At 40.5% G+C, this 24,444-nt stretch overlaps 3 protein-coding genes across 8 annotated transcripts; 2 read left to right on the top strand and 1 right to left on the bottom strand.

The window, feature by feature from the left end:
- The first annotated feature begins 126 nt into the window (after positions 1-126).
- fth1b (ferritin, heavy polypeptide 1b) lies at positions 127-3,157 on the top strand. Its single transcript, XM_038706317.1, has 5 exons — positions 127-282; positions 1,295-1,398; positions 1,526-1,672; positions 1,875-2,000; positions 2,797-3,157. The coding sequence occupies exons 2-5, from the start codon at positions 1,297-1,299 to the stop codon at positions 2,953-2,955; spliced, it is 534 nt and encodes a 177-aa protein (XP_038562245.1). The 5' UTR covers positions 127-282; positions 1,295-1,296; the 3' UTR covers positions 2,956-3,157.
- Positions 3,158-3,990: 833 nt separating this feature from the next.
- On the bottom strand, positions 3,991-13,523 carry best1 (bestrophin 1). Of its 3 annotated transcripts, XM_038706279.1 has the most exons (12): positions 13,093-13,523; positions 10,699-10,769; positions 9,269-9,473; positions 8,656-8,934; positions 7,370-7,464; positions 6,987-7,220; positions 6,608-6,762; positions 6,400-6,477; positions 5,953-6,105; positions 5,778-5,858; positions 5,532-5,683; positions 3,991-5,449 (listed from the first exon to the last, which is right to left on the bottom strand). In XM_038706279.1, exons 4-12 carry the CDS (start codon positions 8,805-8,807, stop codon positions 4,372-4,374), a joined length of 2,178 nt encoding a protein of 725 aa, XP_038562207.1. In that variant the 5' UTR covers positions 8,808-8,934; positions 9,269-9,473; positions 10,699-10,769; positions 13,093-13,523; the 3' UTR covers positions 3,991-4,371. The 3 variants fall into 3 exon arrangements, with proteins under 3 accessions (XP_038562207.1, XP_038562206.1, XP_038562208.1); XM_038706278.1 differs by lacking the exons at positions 10,699-10,769; positions 13,093-13,523 and having other exon boundaries at positions 9,269-9,867; XM_038706280.1 differs by lacking the exons at positions 6,400-6,477; positions 10,699-10,769; positions 13,093-13,523 and having other exon boundaries at positions 9,269-9,867.
- On the top strand, positions 10,401-24,208 carry rab3il1 (RAB3A interacting protein (rabin3)-like 1). Of its 4 annotated transcripts, XM_038706300.1 has the most exons (12): positions 10,401-10,642; positions 15,018-15,201; positions 15,325-15,420; positions 18,913-18,990; positions 19,256-19,492; positions 19,672-19,791; positions 21,682-21,810; positions 21,905-22,017; positions 22,247-22,270; positions 22,632-22,731; positions 22,831-22,897; positions 23,034-24,208. In XM_038706300.1, exons 1-12 carry the CDS (start codon positions 10,425-10,427, stop codon positions 23,117-23,119), a joined length of 1,452 nt encoding a protein of 483 aa, XP_038562228.1. In that variant the 5' UTR covers positions 10,401-10,424; the 3' UTR covers positions 23,120-24,208. The 4 variants fall into 4 exon arrangements, with proteins under 4 accessions (XP_038562228.1, XP_038562230.1, XP_038562229.1 ...); XM_038706302.1 differs by lacking the exon at positions 19,672-19,791; XM_038706301.1 differs by lacking the exon at positions 22,247-22,270.
- Positions 24,209-24,444: the final 236 nt, after the last annotated feature.

The raw sequence follows: 24,444 nt of genomic DNA, 5'->3' as shown, positions 1-24,444 counted from the left end.
CCAACACTGCAACAATAACTGCTTATTGTTGTGTTAAATTAGATTTGTGGTGCCAAATCCACCGTGCACATGGCTGTGTTACTGATTATGTACAGTCCCGCCCCTTTAAATGCTAATGTTAATATGCTAACATGCCAATATCTGAGCCACCTCCTGATACAGGCAGGTATGAGCAGCTAACATCAGCCAGTCTGCTAATTTCTGTCGTTGGAACTTCCATGTATCATATTGCTTCAAAACCAGCATAGCCACTTTGTGAGAAGTTCGACATCGACAAACCAGGTACGTTTACAAAACAGCTTGAAGCTGTGTAGGTTGTAAATGATTTTAGTTGTCTGAGATGAACTGATGGAGATCTGGTTGCTAACAGTGACTAACGTTAGCGACATTAAGGATGTTAACGGCTACTTAATTATCTAGCTAGCTGATGTAATAAAATAAGCTATTAGGCCCCGTCAGTTATCACCAATCTTATCACCAATCAAGGCTGTTTTCCTCTTTAATTTAGTGTGTAGTGTTGGCCGCCGCCATGTTGGCAAGCTTTATCATTTGTCAGCCAATTTTGACCTAACGTTTGTTTTTTTGTTAACTTATATGAACATGTAACGTTAGCTAAACATTCTTCTGTGTCTTAATCACATCTGATTAGCCACGGGTTTGTAAAAGATATAACGTTATCAGTAACTAGCTCAAAATGGAAGTGTTTATTCATCTTGTTTATGGTGGCTCTGACCAATAACGCCTGCCTTTAAAAATACACTTAAGTTTCCAGCTTTTCAGTCAGTTATTGTGAGATGAAGGTCAGTCTGTCTGGATCGATATAAATGCAGTAAATTGACGATGCACCCAAATCAGCCTAAGCCACAGCCATGGGAGTACGTTTGTATAGGGGCACTTTTTTGTTAGAAAGTACAGAGGTTGTTACATGCATACTAAATATCCATCCATCCATCCATCCATCGTCAACCGCTTATCCTGCGTACAGGGTCGCGGGGCAAACTAAATAGCTGAACGAATTTACTTTGAAATCCCATTCACCACCATTGTATCTGGGTCAAGGCAGAAATCTCAATACTTGTGCAGGTAACGTTAATGTTAACGGTAAACCCATAATGGACTGCATCGGAGACATGCAACTAGTCTAAATGAAGGAAAATGTCTTTCTGTTTTAGTTGTCTATGCCTGTTATTGGTAGTTGTCTTTAAGGTATTTTGTTATCCAGTAATATACTGCCTTATTGGACCTGCAGAAAAGTGTCATACGAATGTGTTTATTCAATTATTCATTTTTACAGAAATGACTTCACAAATCCGCCAAAACTTCCACCAGGACTGCGAGGCTGCTATCAACAGACAGATAAACCTGGAGCTCTATGCCTCCTATGTTTATCTCTCTATGGTAAGACATGGTTTCGAATCGAACCAGCAATGCAATGTGCACCTCTCCTGTCCAGTGTTCATGGCTCAGTGTTATTTGTGTCTTTATAGCTCAGAGACAAAAACAAAGGCTTGTTGTTTGTTTTTAGGCATACTATTTTGATAGGGATGATAAATCCCTACCAAATTTTGCAAAGTTCTTTCACGCGCAGTCTAAAGAGGAGCGCAGTCATGCAGAGAAGATGATGAGCCTGCAGAACAAACGGGGAGGTAGAATTTTCCTGCAGGACATTAGGGTATGTACCTGTTTTCAAGTACTGATTCACAAAGTAAATCTTTCATAAAGGTGTTTTGGTGATACTTGAAGTACCAATTTATGATGCAATTACATTTTTTTTTGTTTTTATATTTCAGTTGCTTATTTTTGTTAACTCATCTTTTGGTTGTTTTTTTTTTTTTAAATCAGTATAACATCGGTGTTGAATTATTTATGTCTAGAAACCTGATAGAGATGAGTGGGGGAGTGGCCTGGAGGCTTTGGAGTGCGCCTTACAGCTGGAGAAAAGTGTAAACCAATCCCTGCTGGACCTGCAGAAAATGGCGACTGAGCACAGCGATCCTCATGTAAGCAGCAGACTGAGGGCCGGTGTGCACAGCATCTGGTTCCGTCAGGGTTCATTTGTTTCAGATTTCGTATACACACATGCACTGCAAAACTATTTTTACTTCCGTCTCCTCCTGCTCTGTGTTCACTTGTACTGCATTTTTAATAAGGGTTGGGTATTGAGAACCGGTTCAAAGTCCAACTGTTACCAGAAGCATGTATTAGTCAACACACATGCATTTCAATTCCAATTTTTTTGCATATTTGAGTTGCACTTCCTGATTGAACTGCAGTGAGCATCGCATCATCATAAGTTGCACTTGTCTGTCATTTGTCATTTTCTAACGCAGTGCATCAACAAAGCATACGAGGGACACCGTTTAGCTTAGTTGGTAGAGCGCACACCCCATGTACAAAGCTAAGTCCTTACCGCAGCGGCCTGAATTCGAGAATCACATCATCAATTTACAATCCTGGACCATGGCGTACTGCAGCCAACACTCAAAAGTTTGGCTTAGTTTTACTAAAAAAAACACAACACGGCAAAATGCAACACCTGCAGTAAGGATATTTCGTGCTGGGGAGGAAGAACTTCCAACATGACCAAGCATTTACTTCAACACGGCATGAATCTGAAGGAATGCACCATGTTCAGTGTGTTGCGGTCTCCAAGCTATGATGACGGCCCAGATACAGCCAACGCTAGCAGTAGCAACATCTCACACTCAAGTACAAAACACAGATGAGCTGTAATACCTGCAATTCCTGCCGGATGTGACAGTGGTGAGAATAACAGTCTTTCCTTTGTATCCACAGATGTGTGACTTCATAGAAACACATTTCCTGGATGAGCAAGTCAAATCTATCAAAGAGCTCGCTGACTTGATATCCAACCTGCGCCGCATGGGAGCCCCTCAGAATGGCATGGCTGAGTACCTCTTTGACAAACACACCATGGTTGACGAGGGTAGTTAAACTACTGTGACACTGATGACCATCCCGGTCACCGCTGCATGCCAGCTCGCCCCTTGTCCTTAACATGTACTGCATATAATACAGATAGCGCTGCTTTATTTATGTTTGTTGGCTGTCGATCAACTGCAGTTTGCAAAAGGCTTCAATAACTCTAAACTGACCTCACCTAGAAATAAAGACTGAGCAAATCTAATTCATGACATTTATGTGTTGATGCTTTCTGATTGTGTGTTTGGTGTTTCCAGTATGGAGTCTAAAACACTACATTTTAATCCATCCATCCATCATCAGCCGTACATCCTGCGTACAGGGTCGTGGGGGGCTGGTTCCAATCCCAGCTTACACAGTTTGTAATAAGTTTTAAATAATTTAAAAAAAAAAATAAAAAATGACAATATATAAGGTCTTATATCCCACATGTTTCATACATGATCCACATTTGTCTCCTGATTTTTGAATTTGCATCTTATTTTTCTTTTTCAGGCTTAAATTTAGTCAAAACTCATTCTGATAGTCTGAAGTACTTTTTGTTCCCAATATTGCTCCTTTTTATTGTGTTATTGAGGACATTTAAAAGAACGGGAGTCCTCAAACCTGGCTATTGTTTTAGTATGTGCCCATGAAGGCGGCTGCTAATTCTCTGTGTTGAGCTTATTTTAGTTGTCTTATTAAGAAAAACATCTTTTACAATTAATTTGTACATGAATTGGCAAAGGAAAAACAATTGACAAATGAACACTAGTTAGAGTATTCCAGTAAAGTGGAATTAATTAAAAACTAAATTGTTTTATTATAATTTCACTACTTACCACAAGTAGTTTTGGTCACTTTCATAATTTAATGTTATCTGAACACATCATATGAATAAGCAGGTGAAAACTGTGAAAATGTTTCCTCAACTTGTTTCTTCAGGAGACGCATTGCTTTCTATAATTTATTTATTTAGTGGTTGTGAATTTAAGTTGTACATATAGTCCAGTTGCATAATAAAAGTAATAGTCGCAAACATCATTTCAGGTTTGAATGTTTATTGAAAAAAAACAAAATGACAAAAGAAACATAACATGATACTTTTTTAATTAAAGAGTACACTGATGGAAACAATGCTAAGAAGATTTTAGAATATACACATTTTGGCTCGGTGTCGCTGAGTTTCAGAGGAAGCTGGAAAGAGTTTCTTATTTTTCCTTCACATGTTGACGGTTAAATCTCATAAGGTGCTTTTTGCATTACAAATAGGTTAATTGTTCTCTAAAAGCTTATTAGGAAGATTAACTCGGTGATTGCCAAAAAACTTTTCAGTTGTGTGTATGGCTCCAGATGACTGTAATGCACTTCAGATATTAACAAAGATCAGTGGCTGCTGGTGTGAAATGTTTTGAATGATACAAAAACAGTCTGTCACAGCTTCTCATCTCAGTCCTGCTCCTTCCCTCCTGCTGCCTTGTTCACGCCACCGTCCACCAAAACTCCCAGCAGGTCCCCTTCAGCCAATGAGATGCCTGAATCATTGGGTGAGTTTTGCTGATTGGTTTCTTGCTGCTGTGACGCTGAAGTGGAAACTGTATTCATGTTATTGCTCAGCCCGCCGTTAGTGCCCCCGTTGCTTGCTCTCATGTTGGCGGCGAAGTTCCCATGGTTACTAAAATTACTGTGACTTGTACCGTTGCAGAGATTTCCCGTTGTGCCAGCGCCGCTGGTGCTTGTTGCATTAATGCTGCTAGAGCTGCTGGTGGGATTACTGGGATTTGCTGCTGCTGCGCGAGAAGGAGGAGTGAACGAAAACACCCTTTCTCCTCCGCTTCCTGCCGTCCGAGCACTCAGGGGTCCGGGCTGGCTGTCCGCTGAGGGGAGGGGGTCCAGAGTAAGGCGGAGAGGTGGAGGGCGGCGAGACAGAAGGCCATGTCCAGGTCTTAGTTTAGATATTGGGCAGAGTTCAGGTGGGGGGTCAGGGAAGGAGAAGGCAGGGGTATTCGGCACCTCTCCATCCTCGCTCAGCCAGGGGAAAGCAGAGGACGGCGGTGGTGGGAGGTTATTGGGAGTGTCGGGAGGCAGCATCTGTGAGCCCACCATTGGAGGTGCAAGGGAGCTGCAGCTGCGGTCCCACTCGTTCTGAGTTCGGCGGGCAGGTCGAGGGCGGGGCACCGCGGGGGGCACACAGTGGATGGGTGTTTGGGGGCAGCTATAGAAACCCGGTCTCTCATACAAGGGCATGGTGGAGAAGGCATAGTCTGGATCTCGCTCTTGGTTTAAAGGCTGGCGGCCTTGATTGGGAGTTGATGGTGTCTCGGGGTGCAGGTAAAGAGGGAAGCGACTTAGTGGTGCTCCAGGGCGGCGCCGCAGCAGAGAGACCCGAGAGGAGCGAGGAAAGTTAGGGGACTGGACACCGAGAAGACGACCCAGCCCTCCGATCAACGGGGTGGAGTAGTTGGCCTCCTCATGTTCTTTGATTTGCTCCAGGTTGGACTGAAATTCCATCTCCTCCTTAGGAACACTAGTTTAAATAGAGGGTTATGTGATGGTTAGCTAGAGTCTTTGAGAAAAATATATGCCAGAAAATAAAAACATTACTGAACCTGATATCAAGGGCTGAGCCCATGAAGGAGGGTTTGCGGTGTTCAGCACTGGCAGCAGTGTAGGGAGGCTGAGGTTCAGACTCATTCCAGTACATATCCCTCTCAACCAGCGGCAGGCTGTCGTACATCTCATCCACAGACAACAAGGAAACCTGAGAGACAACAGAAACCACCCCAAGTAGAACAAGTCAGCCTCTGTCCTACGGTCAGTGTAAAAGTGGGAAATAGTTTGGTTTGAATCTAAACCTGTAAATTGCGATCAACGAGCCAGTTGGTCTCAAAGTCGTCATCATCTTCACCAAAAGGATTGATGAGTTGCTCAGCCACCTGAGACCATGAACAGGAAATACCACAGCACAGCTCAGAAATGGATAAATAAATAAAACACTGATGAGTGTGACTCACTTCTTCTGCCCCTCACCTTCAGCCAACCAACGTAGAAGAAAAACTGCAGCAGGGTGAAAACAGGCAGGTAGAAATCCAGATCGTGACCTGGGTAACCCTGAGCTGGATCCAAGAACTGACGACCAATCAGACAAGCCAGGAAGAAGCTGTAGACCGCCACTGTCACCACCTAGTTAAAAGAGATTAGTCAAGTCTGAATACCACAGAGAAAGTGTTTGCTTTTTTCTTCTTTCTTTTTTTTTTTTTGCAGATTTCTTTTTCAAGGTCAGACTGCTAATTTTGATCAAACGGAGTTAATCATTTCAGTTACATGATGATTACTGTAACACAAAATCAAATTATTTATAGCCTATGAGCAGCCTAATATTAGCTTGCTGTCATTGCACTAATCATTGTATTACAAAATGACAATTAATTAAGGCATTAACTATATTCCAGTTATAGCATAGTGTATCAACAAAACCTGAGTATAGACAAGAGGCAGGCTGATCCAGTCATAACCGTACAGCTTCATACACTTTGCCCGTAAACTATTCAACTCCTAAACAGAGGGGGGGAAGCAGGACAGGCAAAACCAAATTTAAAAAAAAACTGTTTCAGAGCTAAATTTGCCACAAAGTGAAGATGTTTGGGTTATTTTGTCATGCAGACGGATTAACATGAAGACCTACAGAGAGAATGGCTGTAAGCGCCACGTCGTTGTTGATGCGACCCTCAGTCCGAGCCCTCAGAGCCAGGCTGACGAACCACATGCAGGGGACCCAGAACTTGTTGTGAGGAGAGGGCAAGTCCTCCAGGTGCCTCAGCTCCTCTGACGTCATCAGACCTGAGAGGCACAAATGCAGGAAAATGAAAGTAGCTAAAATTATACAAAGAGAGAAAGCCTTTAAGATGTTTGTTGAGTCTGAACCTGTGCCACGCTGGGCCAAATGCACCACTTCACACAGATCACATAAAGAATTTTAAAAAGTGCAAACAGACCCTGGAGCTTTGGATGTGTGCTGTATGCGAACAGTGACACAACGGTGACTTTTGGTGGTTTCATCGTACCTGCCTGCACCAGATGCTCCATGGTGGGAAACCTCTTGTAAACAGCTGTGCTGACAGAGCGGTAAATGAGCACACCAGAGAGGTTGGCGTATCGCATCAGAGTTCGTCGGGTCAGCCTGGAGGTCTCATCAGCTCCACGAACATGACCCCCGACTAAAGCTGCCAATCGGTCCGGCCAGGGGACGTTCTCAAACTGGCCCCACCAACGGGACACGACCAAGGTGACATAGAAACCTGGCAAACAATGAACAAATAATTAATATGATATGCCAACCTCCTGTGATGGGTTCCAGGAACACGGTCTTAGATTGAGATGTATGCACATCTATTGCCCATGTTTAGATTTAATTTTAAAGTAGTTAAACAATCAGCCCTCAACTCACCCAGCACAAACGACACAGGGATGAGCTCGGCATAGCGGTCACAGTATAGTGACAGCTTCTCAAAAAGCCTCTTCTGGTCTTCATTAAACACAAACCTGGTGAAGGAAACATCTATTGAGTCCATAACAACTAAAACACAGGGAGGTGACATTTACACAACGGTCTATGGACTAATGGCAGCATGGTACTCACTGTGTTGTTATAACATGTTTCTCACTTTGACAAGATATTTTTAATGTTATAACAAGATATGTAATTATAAAATGTTCTTATTATTGCAACATACCAAATTATTTTGTTTTTCTTGCATAACTTGCATTTCTTTTTATCTTTTTATATCACAAAACAAAACAAATGTATCTCATTAAAATGAGCAAACCTTTGTCTTTATAACACAAGTTGGTATGTTTTTAGGAAGAAACCATATGTTGTTAACATGAGAAAAAAAGGGTCCAGTCTTGTTATAACAGAATCAGTTTGTTGTTATAACGAGAAAAGGATCTAAAATGAAAACATTTTCTTGTTATTATTAGAAACTGTAAAGCACACTTACTAAACCAAACCTTTTCATGTGAAGGACCCATAAATACAGAACTGTGTAATGACCCCCATTTGAAAATTTCAGTCCAGTAAAAATGCACTTTAAGTAAATTTAACTTTGTCATACATGTACACAACAGTAATTGGTGTACTGAAAGCGTGATGGAAACAGTTGTCCTGAAACTATACAGTTATCTTTATATACTTTTAGGGACAAAACATTTTATTATATGTTAAATTTTACATTCCATACGCTATGGACCCTGTTGTCCCCAGATTCCCGCTTTAAGACATCCTAGATTTGATGAGTGAATAAATACTGTTAAATAATATTACTATTACTATATCGGTCCTGGCCTAATATCAGACAATATTGGCTTATCAAAGATATATCGGTAAGTTGGCCATTAAGTAACTGCATAATTGCTAGACAGAAATGCCATAGAAACATTGGAAATAATTTAGAAACTGTTTCTATTACATAGTTGTCCACCAGAGAAGAGAACAGTGATAAGTTTATTCTTATATTGCAGAATGTCCTGATTAATATTAATCTCCAGTAACTAAATTTAAGTGATCATTAACAGACCTGTCTAGATAAAAAATAAATATCAGATGATATGTAGTTTTTAAAACTCAAACATTTGTCTGGATCAGCCTCAAAAATCCAGTACAAACTATCGTCAGTCTGGGCTCAGACTAGAGGGCATGAAATATTACTAATGGCGTTTTCTCAAAGAGAGTACCTATAAACTATACTGAAGAAGTAGTAGAGAAAAGTGAAGATGATGAGCTCTCTGTAGAGCAGTTTATAGATGCTGCCTTTCCATCGCAGAAGCAGGTGAAAGAAGGTCCCCAGACCTGCATCAGCAACCCTGCGAGAGTATGTTACTGTCATTGCTGCTGCTCGCTGGCCGACTTTCTGGCTGACTGTGGCGTGACATGAAGGAAACCAGTGTGATGTTGTTCTCTGTGCTTCGTCTGAGCTCAGCTATCAACCTGGATTTGCCAATTTGGTCACATATCTAAAATGATAAAATTAAACACAACCAGGTTAGTTATTTCATTCATATTCTCTACCTACTCCACACTCTATGTGTTTGGATTTATATACCCCTACTATGTTGAGAAACAGAGTAGGGCTAAATCATACTAAATCTACTGACACTGATTTTCCATTTTCTACATATTTAAATGATCAGTTAAAATGATAAATTTCCTTATTTTATGGATCTAAATTACACAACTATATCCGAAGAGATGTCTGCAGGGCTACAACAAGCAAATACAATATGTGAGGGTTCTAAAAAGTAAATTCTACCAACTCACACACAAAGCTGTGAAGTTGTGGATACTTACCACTCAATATGAAAACGTCTGGCCATCGCACTCGATGTGGTTCGAGATGTGTGGCGGCAGCGTCCGTGGAGAATGTTGGAGAAAGGGAAGCAGGAAAGAAAAAAAAAGAGAAAAAGGGGCTCCTACACCTCCGGTCACTTGATGTGTTAATCTGTTTCAGCAACAAAGCTGCATTGTGAGGCCGGGTCCTGTTAATCTGAAGTGCCTACACTGCCACAAATAGGTTGGTTTGAAGGCATGAGCGCTTGTTGTGTTCAGATTTTGGAAATACAACCAAATCAATTTCAGCAACTTTTCTACCCATTTCCTTCAAAGTTTAACGACCAGTTAGGCTTATTTCCCCTTTTCTTCTGTTGAATCACAAACACACACACATTTGAACATATTCTCGTGTTTTGATTTCAGCAAACTTCTAGAGGCAAAAGTGATTCTTTTCCGTTTGAAACATCAGTCAGCTATTGTTCATGGAAAAATCTTGATCTGGTGAGACTCTGCGCCTCCCCTCTGCTGGAAGAAATGTGTACAACTGGACTCTAACTGGCCAGAAAGTGTTAGTGATTAACCCTTCCTGTCTAACCAGGAGACCAACAGCAGGGCGAAGTGCAGAGACAACCTGCTGAACTCTTGAGATTATCAAAGCACAATTTCAGCAGCTTTTTTGATGCAGTGGCAACAACTGAGGAACACTTTGGTGGGTATATTCTGTGTATTTTTGTGTCCTTAAGACATCCTGGATGACTGTCTATTGTGTGTGTGATACTTGCATGAGACTGTTACTTAATGTTGGTTTTGTTTGCATTGGATATCTCAAAGAAACAAATTCCTTTAGTATGACAACCTGCAAAGAAAACCTGCCATACCTCCTCTAGCTCTGCAGTATTCAGAGAAGGAAGAAGTGAGTAAGTTACAGTTTAAACACTGTAGAGGTCACAGCTTGTCCGTTGACTACTGGAAGACCTTGACTGTGAGGTTTGGCAAAACTTTCATGTGCTTTTATGTTGCAGTATGTAACTCTTTCTCCTCTGCATTTTAGGTGCTTGACACCCACAGACATCAGGATCATTACACACCAGTAAAAGCTTTTAATAAAGCGATTGTAACTTCAATGAGGACGTCTAGTAGTTTCTGATTAGTCTCTGTACTGCCTGAGAGAGACATGGATGCTTTTGAGGGAATTCACAGCGTCCAAATTTCCTCTTCTCCACCATCTTCGACAACAGCAAGCCCAGGATATGAAGTCCTCAAAACAGGGAGAGCTGGAATAGCAGTATATTCCTCTGCCGTCTTCTTTGGCACACCGGATGTCCTGAGAAGGCCAGTTGCCAGACACAAGTCCAGCAGGAAAGCTGAGGAGGAAGGCTGTGTTGTTGGACGGTAAGTGAAGTAAAACCTAAAGCCCTGGGATGAGAGAAAGATGAGTTTGATCTTACCTGTATGAGGTAAAGATGATGGTTTTAATTGGTTAAACACTTTACTCTCCATGATATTGGTACCACTGCACCTACATAGGAGACAGCAATCAGTTAATTTTCACACTGATCTAACAAAAATCTACTACAGATGTGGTTCTGTTGGACACAATGTTCACTTAAACTCCACTTTTAAATAATCTGTTGAAATCGTGAAAAGGTAACAAGACCTGTGAGTCACTCCTGCGCTGCTCTGTCACAACTTCAACCCACTGAACGGACGAATGTTCCCTTTAGGATTGCTCATGTTTTCAATCTGTGACCTTCACATTAAAGTAGTAGCCTAATTGTCAAGCCAGATGACTACACATGTAAACTAGCAAACAAAAGTTTTATTCCCTAGAACAGCCATTGGACAAATATAGTAAAGAGAGTCCAAAACAGAGGAACGTTGGCTTATACCAGCAGCATGTTCACAGAGCACACAGTCAGGCGTGCTTTCAGTCTGTGGTGCCTACTGCAGGGTCAGCTCAGGACTTGTTTTGATTTTAACTTTCTAATATATGAGAGTACAGACAGTAGAGAGCTGACAGGAAATGAGGGAAGAGAGGGAGATGGGGGAAGAAGTGCCACAAAGGTCCCGTGCACTGGTGTGCTTTATTATGGCAGATTTCTTATTTGTAGAATACGAGGGGGGTGAACTACTTTGGTATGAGAGTTTGCATGTAAACCCTGTGTGATAAGTATAATAATAATAATGTTGTCAGTACTCTTTAACCAACAAACTATGTAATGGGGGCACTGTTTTTAAGAACGTATGTGGCATTTCTGCACTGCAGTTTCTTTTTACTAATTGGTAGGAGGCCAATATTATCTGGGATAATCAACCAATTTATTGTTTTGTTTCATGGGAAATAGATAAATCTGCTTATATTTGTTCACTATTTGATTATTGGTAAATTCACTTTAACAATAATCAAAGTGCTTTATTTATTTTTTATTTCATGAATAACTGCACTACAGTTAAAAAGGTCTGATGTATAGTAAACTGTCTCTAAAGACATGCGTTATCATGGAATGCGTTTGGAAAGGTACAACGAATGCAAACTATATGAAGTATTTAATTGACAGTGAATACTCTGCAGGATTACCAATGCTTTTATATGGGTTGAGATAAATCTCCTACTTCTTGAGCTAAATGACCCCTTGGATTAGCTAGAAAACAAACCTGAAAACAGGGCTGTTTTTCTGAGCTCATGAAAAGTTGACTATTACTCTCAGTCGTGATGATCTTATAGAATATGATGCACTGTTGTAGATTAAACTACCCAACTGCATATAAAGTGGATAAAAATAATCAATCAATAATAATAAAATCAACACAATGAACATCTGCAGCAGCGATTACTCTTAAAACATCACACATTACAGTAAAACACTGACAGGGAGCACTTTCTGCATAATTAATACTTTAAGTACATTTTGCTGATATTTTTTTTAGATTTTGACTGACTTGTAATTGCAGGATTTACCACTTTGATAGATGGGATGGCTTTATGGTAGGCTTTTTGATAATTTTTACTAGCTTTGGCCAAGTTTGCATTTTTACTACTCTTGTTGAGAGTGAAAGAAACTAGTTGTTTCAATGAGTAGCTTACTTTTAACTTTGTGTTGTCTTTGTGCAGTCTTTGGCTATACATTTCACATTAATCGACTTACAATCAACTCAGGTTGGTGGAAAATGGAGGAGGATGTCTTGTGCAGACTACCATAGTTCAGTACAGATCCCACAAATTTGTAATCTCACTTGTCTGTTGATTTTTCTCTGAAAAACAAATAGGTGAAAAGTATAGCCTATATTATCAAATCATAAATGATTTCCCCCCTTATACCGCCTGGTGACTGCAGAAATATTCCTGAATAGGCCTGCTTATTCCACCACTGCTTAACAGAGGGCCAGCTCATCATTTGGGCCCCTTAGTAGGACAATCTGGCCATGATGGTACTCATTTTAAAATGGCTTTATTAGTGAATAATGTGTGTGCTTGAAGTTTTCATTGGTATAGGCCTGACTGTCTGGCCTCACTTACACCCACGTATAGATAAACAGCCAACAAACAGCTAACCATGCCAGGTGAAATAAAAAGATGACTCTGTGAGTGTGACTACACTAATGCTGACTGGATGAATGTGGCGGTGTGCTGAGGCTGCGGGCTCCGGACGGGATGTTTCAGGACGGTTAGAGCGAGTGGATGAGCTGTCATGTGACTGGAGAGAAAGAAAGAGGCAGAGCGGAGACACTCGTTTTTTCCCTCTTGCTGGATAAAAGAACAAGGGATGCGAAGGAAGAAAAACAGTGCAGGACAAAGCTGGAAAAGTGTACCACACTAAATCGTCGTTACACTTTAACGTTACCGTTCCGGACTGCTGCCGTTGTTGTTGTTGTCGGTTTGTTCAGTTGTCTACGTCAGCGTCCGCATTCCTCCGCTGTGATTTCAAACGGCTGAGATTAGTTTAACTGCAACTAGCTAACGTTAGCTCACTTATTTGTTAATTTAACAACAACAACAACTACTACTACTAGTACTACTGAAGGACACTGGAGGGGAGAAGCTGACAGACAGGGTGGGAGGTTTATCTGCTGCTGGACACTGACAGGGTAAGGGCGGATGCGGATTCCCTCCGTATTAAAAAGTTGCAACTTACGACGATTAACTTAGCTAGCTAAACGTCCCGGTCTGTAACTTAAGTTCGTAAACTTGGGTGATTTGAGCATGAATTTTAACGTTACAGCTTTGTGGGGAAACGAAATGAAATGCGAATGCTAATGCAGTAACGTTAAGTGTCTAAAACTGTGGTCCGGGGTCAGCTCACAGGTCTGTAAATCAAGTCATTTCCCTCACTAGCTGTAACTTAATGAGAAAATGTATAGTTTTACATCATAAAAGCTGGAAAAGAGGAAATATTTGATGTTGTCAGACACAATTCTGTTGTATAAATCGACGATAAGCAAATATTGTTAGAAAACTTTGGTGGGAAACATTTTAAAGAACACCATATTGAAATATCAGTGTTATGTTGTAACTTAGGCTATACCCTAATATTTTGAACATTTAAATCATGTATTTAAAGATCAAAATTATCCACATATAGTAAATATACACCCAGTTTATTTGGTCTAGCTAGCTACAAATAATGGTGTCTCAGCGACCCAGGAATAAACCCTTCTAGACCATATAATGATATGATCTGTGCTAATGAATTGTAAGAGATACATCAGTTTCTGTTTTTACGTATAAAATAATAAAAGCATTTAAAAGTACAACACACTGTGGTTTACACTGTACTTGTTATTAGTATAAACAAAAACTGAACAATATAACCATAATGGTGTTAATAGTTAGGATGTATTCGGTTTAACAAGCCTTAACGTTACCTAAAAAAACAAAAAACTGAATGTATATAGTTTTGAGTTTTTATGATGATCTTAGCAGTTTAGTTACCCATAATATACCCCAGTCCTACATGAAAATGATGACTCTGGTTTCATGCTCCTCATTAGGTTCACTTGCCGTGTATCCATTTGTGAATCCTCAACATGAAACACTGTCAAACTAAAATGGTTTCATTTGTAAGGGACGATGTAACGTTACAATATTAAACATACGGGAGTTATTTTAAAAGCTAACTTATATCTGCAGCCCTTTTCCAGTAACAATTAAAACATACACACAGCGACGTACAACATGCAGCATATAGGACAGGGCAGGCAAAATGTGAAGAGTCAGTCAATATCATTAAATCAACCGTATTTCCTAATCATGGACTGGATAAAACACGGACGTAGTCTCTAGTTGTGGGCGGTTTCGCCTGTCGCCATCTTGGCACTACTTGACTTGCCTCCCCGGCTAATCCAAAATGGGCAAGGCAATGGAGCACCCGTGGAGCTGAGGCGGGCCAAATGAAACCTGTGAGGGCACCTACCTGTCATGCTTTCCCCTTAATTATGCATAACTTTAAGCCTTAAATAATTTAAACCGATAGGTTATATAAAAATTCTATAGCTATAGAGACTAAAATAGTTTTTTGTACCAGGCTGTAAACGTGTTTATTTCTGCTGTAAAATTGGCCGTTTTAACATTGGGGGTCTATGGGATTGATTAGCTTTTGGAGCCAGCCTCAAGTGGCCAATTTGATGAACTGCAGTTTTTGGAACTTAACTGTGTTTGCTTCATTTTCCAGGTTGCCACTTGGTCGTAATCTCTCGTTACAGCAACCCAGACATGAAATCTATATCTCCCCACACTAACCATACTGATTATATGTCTGCTTGTGTGAAGGTTGGTAGATCTGGATCCAGAGATAGAGTCCAGAGTGGAGGGAGGAGACCAGGCTGCGCACACCTCAGGCAGAGACCATGGCGACCTCTCCCGGCTTCGTAGCTCTTCGCTGGAGATCAAAGAAAAAGAAATCAGAGAAAAGGGCTCTGAGATCCTCAGGGAACAGCTGGATGCTGCAAAGAGGGTGTTGTAACCTACTTTATGCTGACACACAAAGCATTCTGTGAACTGGGAAAAAAAAGAGTTGACAAAGCAAATGTCTTTCCTTGTTAAATGTGGTTGTGGCCTTTTCTCTTACACATCTCAGGAACTGAAACTAAAAGACAAGGAGTGCGAACGCCTGTCGCAGGTCAGGAATCAGCTGGAGCAAGAGTTAGAAGAGCTGACGGCCAGTCTGTTTGAGGTAAGCAATAATAAGCACTGCCCTCCACTGAGTGCGCTCATTTTGACACATGCCTTAGACACTGATGATGAGGGAAGTGACTTGATGCTCAATCAATCAATCAACATTTATTTATATAGCACTTTACAGCAACCAACAGGTGTCCAAAGTGCTTTACATCAACCAAGAATAAACAACACAGCATTCAATAAAAGACAAGAAAAAAACACGAAGCCTAGAAAATAGTAAGCCAGATAAGGTTACCTAAAAACATCAGAAGAAGAGGGAAGTTGTTGCACCACTACTGCGTATTGAAAGCCATTCTAAATAAATAAGTTTTAAGTTTTGATTTAAAATGAACAACGTCCCTTATAGTGTGAATGTCAGGGGGGAGCTTGTTCCAGAGTTTTGGGCAGCAAGAGCAAAGGCTCGATCGCCCCACTGTTTGTACCTCGACTTGGGGACTTCTAAAGCCCGTTGATCCGAAGACTGCAACAGACGATTTTGTTAAGTTAAAAGCTCGGACAAATACTCTGGGGCTAGGCCATTTAAAGCTTTGAAAACAAGCAATAAAATCTTGAAATCGATTTTAAAATGTGTGCACTTCTATATGTATTTGTTAAAAAGCGAGCAGCAGCACTTTGCACAGGTTGAAGACGCGAGGTGGATGTTTGACTTAGACCAACATAAAGAGCGTTGCAATAATCTAGTGTTGAACTAATAAAGGCATGGATAGCCTTTTCTAGATCGTGCTTATTAAGAAAAAGAAGCTCGTTCTGACAACATTGCTAATTTGCTCTTCAAATTTCATGCTGCAATCGAATGTCACACCCAAATTTTTGACAGTTTGCTTGGTGCATGAAGTCAAAACTCCCAGACTTAAAGCTGGATTGTTTGACATACATTTAGTACTGAAGATAATACACTCAGTTTTTTAATCTTCATTCAGATTAAGAAAGTTCCGAGAGAGCCACAACTTAATATCATTAATGACATTAAGCAGGCAGTTTAGTGCAACACTGTCATTAGGTTTCATAGGCAGATAGATTTGCAGGTCATCTGCATAACAATGAAATGACAGGTTGTGCTTGTCTATTATAGCCCCTAACAGCAACATATATAAAGAGAACAGGATGGGGCCAAGAATTGAACCCTGGGGCACCACGCAATAGAGAGGAGCAGATGATGAGGAGAATAGTCAATTGTCAAATAGGAGCTGAACCATTTAAGTGCGGAGCCTTGAATGCCTACAAAATGCTCAAGGCGGGCAAGAAGGACTGCATGGTCCACTGTATCAAAAGCTGCTGTGACGTGATCTAAAACCAGATTGAAATTTTTCACTGAGCTCTGTTGTAGAAAGACTTGTAACTGTTTAAAAACAACTTTTTCCAACACCTTTGAAAGAAAGGGCAGATGTGAGACTGGTCTAAAATTGGACAACACATTGGGGTCAAGATTAGGCTTTTTAAGTAGGGGCCTAACCACAGCATGTTTAAAAGCTTCTGGGACAGAGCCAGAACTGAGACAAGAGTTAAAAAAAAGTAAGTACTGTAGACTCGACCCAATGGTGCTAAAAACCTTCTTCACCATCCTATCGGGAAACCTACACAGTTGGTAGGTTTCATGTGGTGTACGACCTCAGTGAGCAGTGACAGAAAAACAGGCTTAAATTCCTCAAACACAGCAGAATGCACGGGATCAGCAGGTACAAACACACAAAAAATCAACACTGACGTTTTGCCTGACTGATGCTACTTTATCAATAAAATAACAGAGAAACTTCTCACGCATACTGGTTGAAACCTCTGTCAAAGCAGAGGCGCATGGATTTATAGTTCATGGCAGCTGTTGGCTATGGCAGATAAGAGAGAGTTCATCTTCGCCACCTTTACAGCCTTCTGATACTCTACAAGACTGTCCCTTAATAAACCCAAAGAAACTTGTAACTTGTCTTTCTTCCACCTTCGTTCAGGTTGTCTGCAGCGTTGCTTAAGGGCCCTTGTGTTGTTGTTTAGCCAGGGGTCCACTTTAGGTTTAATAGACTTAAACCGATGAGGGGCAATAGAGTCTAGGATTTCAGCACTTGTAGAATAGAATGCAGAGAGAATGTTATCTGGGGAAGATGGAGAAACCAGACCAATCTTGGCATAAAACTGAAAGCCCAAGAACATCAAAGTAAACTCTCCAGCTGAAGAGGAGGTGATACAGCGACGCGTAGAGGCTGAAGACACAGGTTTACTAGGAGGTGGTGGAACACTGATCTCAAATGCTGTGATGCACTACAAGACTGCATTGCAGTTAAAACCTTTACTGCACGTTTAACTCTGTAATATTTCATCTTTTTTGCTGTCGGGAAAAACTAGATATTTTGGGATAAGGGTTCACTAGACAAAACATTTAGGTCAATTTTTAATGACATAAAATTGAGGGGGGGGAAACTACTTTGGAGAAGCTAGAACCAGAAAACCATGAACAACAACTGACTTATTTTTACTTTCTTTTTTTTGTTGCAATTTGCATTGCATGAAAAATACAATTATAAAAGATACATGTACCCAAAGACATTTACATATACAAACACTCCTTTACCGATTATACTCAGGTATACATGGATGCAAAGTAAAAAAATAAAAGACTGACAATATGTAAGTTTGAATTCCACAAAACAGTGCCTCTTGAACCACATTACTGGAACATTAAGGATGATGAAGATGTTCAGACTGTCTGGTAGGAAGTGAATAAATGACTGAATTAGGGTGGCTGTGGCTCAGGAGGTTCAATCCCCAGCTCCCCCTGGTTGCGTGTCGAAGTGTCCTTGGGCAAGATACTGAACCCCGAATTGTTCTGCCAGTGTATGAATGTGTGTGAATGTTAGTTTCGGTTTAAGCACTTAGGCTCAGTGTGTGACTGTGAATGCAGATGTAGTGTAGAAGCGCTTTGAGTGGTCGAAAAGACTAGAAAGGCGCTATACAAATATGGAGCATTTACATTTAGTGAATTAGTTTGGAAAACAAATATGACTTCAATGATTAAATTATGCAAATTTTTACAGACTATAATTGCCAGTTAACTAAATGATTAATTAGCTCTATTTGGCACATAAACTCTGTTCTTGACAACCTTGTTTCCAGTTGTAGCAGTTCAGATCTGTGTTACCTGTATCAAACAGACAGGCATTGACTAGCTGGAGAATTTAGCAGCTTAAGAGCTGGATTTTTCCTGCAGTAATTTGCTGAGACTAATTAAACTGAGTGCTAATGTTGCTCCGTGTCTGCTGGATGTGTAAATGGGTAAACGCATTCACCATAACATCTTTGTGATATTGTTGATGTTGCGTTTCCTGCTTGCTTTGCTGCCCCAAGTGTCCATAAAGAATGTATTAATTGCTTTAACCTTAACAGATTTACCATTCACCATTAGTGAATAATCAAGAACAACTTTGGATCCCACAGTTTAGATTTTGACTCGGAGTGTTTTAACCGTGTGTTAATGTTTCAATCGTCATCCCAACAGGAAGCTCACAAGATGGTGCATGAAGCGAACGTTAAACAAGCAGCAGCGGAGAAACAACTGAAGGAGGCTCAGGGAAAGGTGTGTGAAGTTGTTTCTCTGTGTTTCTGTATTCCACTTAAAACTTTAGGTGATGCTGCTTAACCCTTTGTCCCATTAAAATTCATAGCACCGAGACTATTTTTGAATTGCACTTTTGATTTGTCTTTAAAATGGGCTGCTATTCTAGGTACTTTTTCAAAGATATATTTGAGGTCAACAACAAAAGGACATAAATAGCGTTTTGGCAAACTTATTGAATTTTCCCTTCCCACATATTCTGTACTTTTTCTGTGTCTGGCTCCAGATTGATGTTCTGCAGGCAGAGGTGACGGCGCTCAAGACTCTGGTGTTGACATCGACGCCTTCTTCACCAAACCGCCAGCTGCATCCACAGCTGCAGTGTTCAGGAACCAGGGGAGTGCACAAACACGTCGGGGGTCACACCCGCAACAAGAGCACGAGCGGCGCCTTTCCGTCCCCGCATGGAAAACAAGAACCTTCCTCAGTGTCCATCCAGCCTGTGGTGAAAGAGGACCAAGAGGTAACCTGCCTTGCTTCTCCTTAAATTATGTTTCTGCAACTGTGTGCATTTCTCTGTTTCTACCCTTCATTCCTGTTTCCAGTCACTCGCATCTTTTAGCTTCCTCTTCTCTCTCAGTACTAACCTCCCCCTGATGTGTTGTTCTTCCTCTCTGTTTGTGCCGTCTCTTCCGCTCTCAGCCTGCTGTTCCTGCTCTCCTCTCTCTGATACTCTGCCTGGTCCCTGGCCAGTCTGTCAGTGTGACCTTTGAACCTTACTGGCAGGAGCGGGGAGAGGGGCTAGGCGCTGACAGCAGACAGGTAACTGCATTCCTTCGACTAGGCCTGATAAGTCTTTCAGATTTAGCTGCTTTCAGAAACGTTCAGAGACGTTATTACTTTTCCTTTATAATTATGTTTACAGCAGGAGTCGGATGAAACACTTGTGCTGGTTGTGCTTTTTAAGCAGCTGAGCTATTAACAGCTGGGGCAGAGTCTTCTCTTTGCACTTGGTCCAGACTGAAATATCTATAATATATATAATAATAACAGCTATCGCAGAATCTATGAAATTTTGGGGGAGATATCAGATGGTGCAGATGGGGCCCAGCAGGGCTCTACAATGCAAACATTTTGCTTGCATATGCCCCTAAAAATCGATACGCGTGAACTGGAAAAATGATTTACGAGCTCAATGTGCGAGTAACTACAACCTACCATATTTAGCTATATCGGGTGCCTTTTGTTGAAACATGTTTTCATAAAATCGATGTACTCATCAATTTCACTTTTCGTGAACTAACCAATCACAGTCTGGATGGGGCGGGACATAAAAAAAGTTTGACATGCTACAGTAAACTTTCAAATGTTGAACTTATTCTGCATGAATGGTTCTGATTATTGAAGAGATAGTAGCATTAACACATTAACATACTAACAGTATTTAGTACTTTTTAGAACTTGAGAACTTTTTATCTAATATTATAATAATATAAATACTAATACACTCATTAAACTAATTTCTCCTCCATGTTGTGGAAAGGGCCTCTGCAGTGGAAAGATGCAGATTTCCACTGCAGATATATGCCAGTATGTGCTCCTAGCCTTCTCCTGAGAGCAACATGTTTCCCTTGTTCTGTTTTACTAAAGTTATTGTCATACTGTTCAGTAGTCTTTTTTTACATTAGGTGTGTCGTGTGTTGTGTGGGTGCTGCTGGTGTATCGTGAATCTGTCCCTGGTTCAAAAACCACACAAGCACCAATCCCAGTAAAGTTTTTTTGTGATGAGTGATCTGTGTTTTAAAAGCTGTTTTTTCAAAACATCTTTTTCAATATTTTAAAACGCTTTGACAAATTTGTAAGGCCGATGCTGTGTGTACAGATACAAGGGTCTTCACTTCCATAGTCCACTAATGGTTTCACACCATAGTTGAACACAGAGGAGTATAAATATGTATATAATAAATAGTTTGTTAAACTCTGTGTTACTTGAATATTTTTCACTGTGCTCCTAAAGCCCTGCCCAGAGAGTGAATCGTAGTGGTTTTGCTGACTTTTTCTCTAGCTCCACTTATTCCACTTATTCTGTGAAATATCTCTACATCTCCTACATGGTGTTGACATGACATGACATGACATGACATTTGGCGCAGACATTCATGTCCCCCTCAGGATGAATTGTAGAAACTTCGATCCCTTAATTTCTCCTCTTTAGCATCATTATTAGGGCAAAAAAATTCATTTGTCAAACACTTCTAACTGAACTAATGACATTCCCATCAGCTTGTTGCTTATAAGCATTCCAGCATGCTAGAAGAGTGAATGTGGTAAACGTTACATCAGGTTATGATTATCATCACTTAGCATGCTGAGCAACATTAAGCTTTAGCAAGTACAGCCTTGCAGAGCTGCTAGCATGACTGTAGCCTTGAATTCTTGTTCCACAACTGAACTTTTATCTTTTAAAGTAATGTTTTCTGATTTATTTCCTTAATGTCGATTATCGTTCAATACCGGAGATTTAATGATCATTTGGAAGGGTGCTGGGAGTTCCTCTTACAATCTGTTAAAGGTTGTTAAAATCCATCTCTCAAGCTAAGAACTAATAAAACTAATCTTTCCCTATCATTATTATAAAGGGGCTGTAACTGCATGTAACTGACACATTAGACAGGCATTTTAATAAATGAGTGGCTTGTTTTGTCTTTGTAGCTGGACAACGTTCTGTATGCAGAGTTTTTGATGTGGAGGGAAAACCCAAGTCTAGACCACTCCTCTGCCTTCCTGAGTCGCATCTACAGAGAAGACATTGGACCCTGCCTCTCCTTCACGAGATCTGAGGTCAGAATCTTACTGCTTACTGGTCAACCCCACCCCACTGCATTTGTTAAATTACAGTGTTTAAAGTTATGTTATTGATTCTTCTTCTCCACAGCTGTCGCAGATGGTGCAGAGTGCAGTGGAAAACAACTCTCTGACTATCGAGCCGGTGGCCATGTCAGCATTACCGATGGTTAAAGCTTCAGCTATAGAGTGTGGAGGCCCTAAGTGAGTTATCACGTCCGCATATCAACTATCAGTCCTGTCCTCTCTTTCACCATTCACTGTTTAACCACAGCTAAGTCAACACCAAAAATCCACTCTTTGATTTTGAAGTCTTCCCTGATGATTAATGGTCATAGCTGATGGTTTTTCAGTCTTACCACGTATCTGAGAGGGGTTTAATCATTGGGCGCATTTCTAATCACTGTCTGATTTTAAAATCTTTTTTTTCCAGTGGCTTTAGGGCAGCAATAGAGACGTAAGTCCTCTCAGGAACCAATCGTTCATGCTTTCACTAACACAAATTACTGTAGCATGAAATGAAGTCTGCCTATCGAGTAAAACAAATCTGTAAATTCAGATGGGGTTTTGCATGCGTCTGCGTGTATATTAATGAAACCTTGAACCTTTTCCTCTTCCAGTGACTAACTAATTTCTCTCTCGTGCACTATTATGTTGTGTGTTCTTTCTTGTGTAGTCTTTATTCAAAGCTAGGTCTCCTTGATTTTAATACCTGATGGGGTATAACTCTTGTTCAGTGTCTTGCTGTGATAAAAAAACAATAGTGTCTGTCCACGTCTTGTAGCTGTAGTTGTCTGACAGCTGAGCTTTCTCTGTAGAAAATGTGCATTAAGCGGCATGTCGCGCCTCTGCCGACATCGTATTAAACTTGGCGACAAGGGGAGCTACTATTACATCTCTCCTTCCAGCCGAGCACGGGTAACTATCACTTCATATCTGTAACGTTAATTAGATACACTGCTGTTACTACTGTTAAATGTTGCTACATGTGACCTTGTTCTTACTTTGCCTTTCTAGATCACGGCTGTTTGCAATTTTTTTACTTATATCCGCTACATCCAGCAGGGCCTGGTAAGACACAATGGTAAGTTAACGCCAACATGTTGAAATATTATGTAATTTTTCTTTGTTTTGCTTCCTTTGCGTCTTGTTTTGCCACCAAGGGTTTAATACAGGAACTGACATGTATGCTTTGTTGTTATCGGTTTGCCCTCTCCCAGCGGAGCAGATGTTCTGGGAGGTGATGCGCCTACGCAGAGAGATGACTGTGGCCAAGTTAGGTTTCTATCAAACTGACCAGGGCTAGAAGACCAGACCGTCCACTGAAACATCCGGCAGGAGAGCATGATCCCAGGACTTTGCTTATTCAAGATTCTAGTCAGGATCAAACTGTGGTAACAAACAGGTCTTGAAACAGTAGAAAATGTGCCACTATTATGCAATAAGACAAAGAATTAAACCAGCACAGCTAGAAAGACGTACAAATAAGTTTATTTTTCAGTAATTCTCTCCACTGGCAAGGAGTACTGTTTCTGAACCTCCCTGGTGGAGTACACACAACTTCTCCATATAAATACAATAGATTCTATGCATTATGTTTCAGTTGTTAAGTCTGTTGAAAAGATGAGCACAAAGCATGAAAGCAGTCTAGAGAGTTTAGTTGGGCTCTTACCTCAAGTGTTACATGCTTATATAACTATGTGATGTAATAGTTCTATTGTGAGATTGACAATATCCATAGTTTTCACAATTATTTGGATTTTTGTCTTTATTTTTATAAAAGTACAATGCTCACTAGCATCTCGCAGTTACTTTCTGTTATCAGCTCAAACACCAAGACTTTTTGCCTCAGCATGGCCTTAATTTTTTGTGATACACTTGGTCGCACTACCTGTTCTAGATGCCTTGTATGAAAACACAAACAGAAGCAGACTCTTGAAAGAAACAGCTTCATGTTAGCCTAGCCTGTACTGAAAAATCAGATATACTGATAATGAATTACCGTAGTTATGACACCTCCACATGCAAAACTGTTGTACAATAGTGAGAAAATGAATAAGCTTTAATACAAGTGATTGCAATACGCACAGCTGTCTGCAATGAACAGCATGTACATAAAGTAAAAGCCATAAATGACTTTGCATGAATGCAGTATATAGCCATATTATGCAGTGTATACTGGTTGTACCTCAAATTATAGAATTATTATTAATAATGGACACTTTCCACAGAAAAAACGCTTGAAGGTAAAAATGAAGAATATTGTGTCAGAAAGTGCAATAACTGCTTCTTAGCCTTCTTTAGGGCTTGGTGGTTCCGAACCTCAGTGTACTGATAATTAACTGTCTTCCGGTGTAAACACTCCATTAAAGACTACATCACCTTTTGTACTGTATGTGATTTTAACGTCTAGTTTGAACTAAATCTGATAAATCAATCAGCTAGTTCGACTTTGATGTCAGTTCTTTGTGGCCTTTTGTAAAGTTTAGACTCAAGTTTGGGAACGATGACTCATCACTGTAATTCAGTCCATACAACAAGATGACACAGAGACCTAGTTTTCTCAGGGCGGCACTGATTTGGGTTTAGATTAAGGTCATCACCAGGAACTGTTTATCCCAATACAAAACG

This window comes from Micropterus salmoides, unplaced genomic scaffold, assembly GCF_014851395.1.
Source record: "Micropterus salmoides isolate LMB-PRFRI ecotype aquatic unplaced genomic scaffold, ASM1485139v1 Ms_hic_scaffold_8, whole genome shotgun sequence".
NCBI classification, from domain to species: domain Eukaryota; kingdom Metazoa; phylum Chordata; class Actinopteri; order Centrarchiformes; family Centrarchidae; genus Micropterus; species Micropterus salmoides.
Note: the sequence above shows the minus strand (reverse complement) of the source record. Positions and strands in the feature narration are given on the sequence as shown.

Bases quoted from the DNA above. Each gene is read 5' to 3' on its own strand.
- fth1b (XM_038706317.1), top strand. From the start codon at position 1,297: ATGACTTCACAAATCCGCCAAAACTTCCACCAGGACTGCGAGGCTGCT. The intron at 1,673-1,874 runs GTATGTACCTGT...ATTTATGTCTAG, and splicing joins TTTTCCTGCAGGACATTAGG to AAACCTGATAGAGATGAGTG. The intron at 2,001-2,796 runs GTAAGCAGCAGA...TTGTATCCACAG, and splicing joins CTGAGCACAGCGATCCTCAT to ATGTGTGACTTCATAGAAAC.
- best1 (XM_038706279.1), bottom strand. From the start codon at position 8,807: ATGACAGTAACATACTCTCGCAGGGTTGCTGATGCAGGTCTGGGGACC. The intron at 7,465-8,655 runs GTACTCTCTTTG...TTCCTTCACCAG, and splicing joins TTCTTCAGTATAGTTTATAG to GTTTGTGTTTAATGAAGACC. The intron at 5,859-5,952 runs GTGAGGGGCAGA...TCATGGTCTCAG, and splicing joins TCTACGTTGGTTGGCTGAAG to GTGGCTGAGCAACTCATCAA.
- rab3il1 (XM_038706300.1), top strand. From the start codon at position 10,425: ATGGATGCTTTTGAGGGAATTCACAGCGTCCAAATTTCCTCTTCTCCA. The intron at 21,811-21,904 runs GTCAGAATCTTA...TCTTCTCCACAG, and splicing joins TCTCCTTCACGAGATCTGAG to CTGTCGCAGATGGTGCAGAG. The intron at 22,898-23,033 runs GTAAGTTAACGC...GCCCTCTCCCAG, and splicing joins GGGCCTGGTAAGACACAATG to CGGAGCAGATGTTCTGGGAG.